A 1819-nucleotide genomic window follows, 5' to 3' on the forward strand; every position below is an offset into this window, starting at 1 on the left:
TATTTTGAAGAATTCAATGCCTTTTAAGAATTTTTAAGGACCTGTGGGAACCCTGTCAAGTGTTCAACTTTTCCTCTACAGACAAATTATTTTCCAGATGCTGTCTAATTTACAAACATATTTTTAGCTATGCCCACATTTGTTTTTATGGAATTGAAATCCATCCTTTTTTTCTTTTTTACCTAAAGCCACGTTTTAACCTATTTAGGGGTATGCTTAGGCGCTCTATTGATTTTATATGTTGATGTGTAAAGATGTTGCTTGTTTTTTTTCTTTTCTTCTTATGATGCATTTTGTTTACTGCACAAAAAAGCCTCCCTGCTGCAAAACACCCCCACCGCCGGGGGTTCTGGATTGAATCCTAAAAATAAAATCCCTCTGCTTCGTATTTAGGCCTTACTTCTTGTTGGTTTATTGGATAGAAATAACAATTAAGTTATTGTCAGTTTGTAAGGCTTTTTACAGCCTGTCTAAATTATATGTGTTAAGGGGTTCTTTTATGTTTGGTAAGAAAACTGAGAAACGCTCAGTGTTCAGTCCTTAGTATCGACCTCCTTGGTTTTGGGAAAGTTTTCAGAACCACCACAGTGTTTCAGGAAGCCTTTAAAAGCCCAATTAAGTAGATATCAAAGCTACTTGTTATCCTAATCATTTGCTCTTTTAAAATTTCATTTAGCATGACCTTTTGTTCTTCACTTTCTAACTATCCAATTTGCTGTCAGGACAGCAAAATAAGTCGCTGGGTGTTAATGAAAGAGAAATTCATTTGTCACGTCAGGGAAAAGTTTAACAAAGGATTCAGTGATTCTAATTCATCCTCTGTGCAGGACAGACCGCAGATAAAAAAAACAAAAAAAAAACACACACACATCCTTATTTGCATACATCCCCCAAAAGACCGCTTTAGTTCGGCAGCGGAAAAATACGCGCATGTAATATTTAAAACAATTACCCGAAACGTTTGACAGATCCTGATTTATATTCTGTCCAAACGAAACATGTTTGTTTATCCGTAGGTTCTCAGGAGGGCGCAGCCCATTTACGGAGCAGTGAAGAGAAACAAACTGCGGTTCAATACAGCCCAAGTCTGGTTTTCATAACAAGAATCAGGCAGGATGCGTTTGAGGCTCCTCCATCTAAGATCTCTGGGAAAAACACCACCTCGATCCCCCCTGCTGTGCACGAGCCACAGCAGCATGATCTAGAAGCCTGCATTCGACTAAAACTCAAAAAGTTTTTTTTATTTATCTTTTTAGGTGTCGTTGAAATGCAGCACAGGCAAAGAGAAACAGCTTGATTGGAAAAGAGATATGCAGACTGCTTGAGTCCTATTCAAACTTTCATACACAGCTTCATCTCGCTGGGTTGGCATCGCAGAAATGAAGCATGACAACATGAGAGGACTCACTGCTGAAACGGGATGAAATGCTGTTTGTCCTCATCGTCTACTTTGCCATGGGCGATATCCGTTACGTCCATCACTGCAACGACAAACACATGAGAAGGATCACAGCAGGGTTTAGACACCATCCAAGGCAAACATTTATTTTCCAACTTTTAATAGCCCTACAGTTTGTTTTTATTATAACTCTGGGAAGACTTTTCTACACTTTTACAAGGGGGGCTTTGCCAGCATACTGTGCCAGCCACACTGGCTGGCAGCCATGGTAGGGATGTCTAAAAAAAGATTCAAAACACAAATCTAACCATCTTTTTCTACAGCAGCAGAATCTCGCACCAGAAAATAGAAATTAAGAAAAGATTGTTTTAAATAAAATCATTAGTAATGTGATACAACCAGAAAAAAATGGAAAAACTA

The 1819-nt window shown here is 38.5% G+C and overlaps 1 protein-coding gene across 1 annotated transcript in view; it reads right to left on the reverse strand.

The window, feature by feature from the left end:
* Positions 1 to 1819, reverse strand: part of dock5 (dedicator of cytokinesis 5) — a 128772-nt gene that overhangs the window by 73782 nt on the left and 53171 nt on the right. Inside the window, exon 11 of the mRNA XM_015370075.1 lies at positions 1409 to 1481. Coding sequence (XP_015225561.1) covers positions 1409 to 1481 — 73 coding nt within the window. The remainder of the gene's footprint in view (positions 1 to 1408; positions 1482 to 1819) is intronic.

This window comes from Cyprinodon variegatus, unplaced genomic scaffold (genome assembly GCF_000732505.1).
Source record: "Cyprinodon variegatus isolate N-32 unplaced genomic scaffold, C_variegatus-1.0 Scaffold41, whole genome shotgun sequence".
NCBI lineage: Eukaryota > Metazoa > Chordata > Actinopteri > Cyprinodontiformes > Cyprinodontidae > Cyprinodon > Cyprinodon variegatus.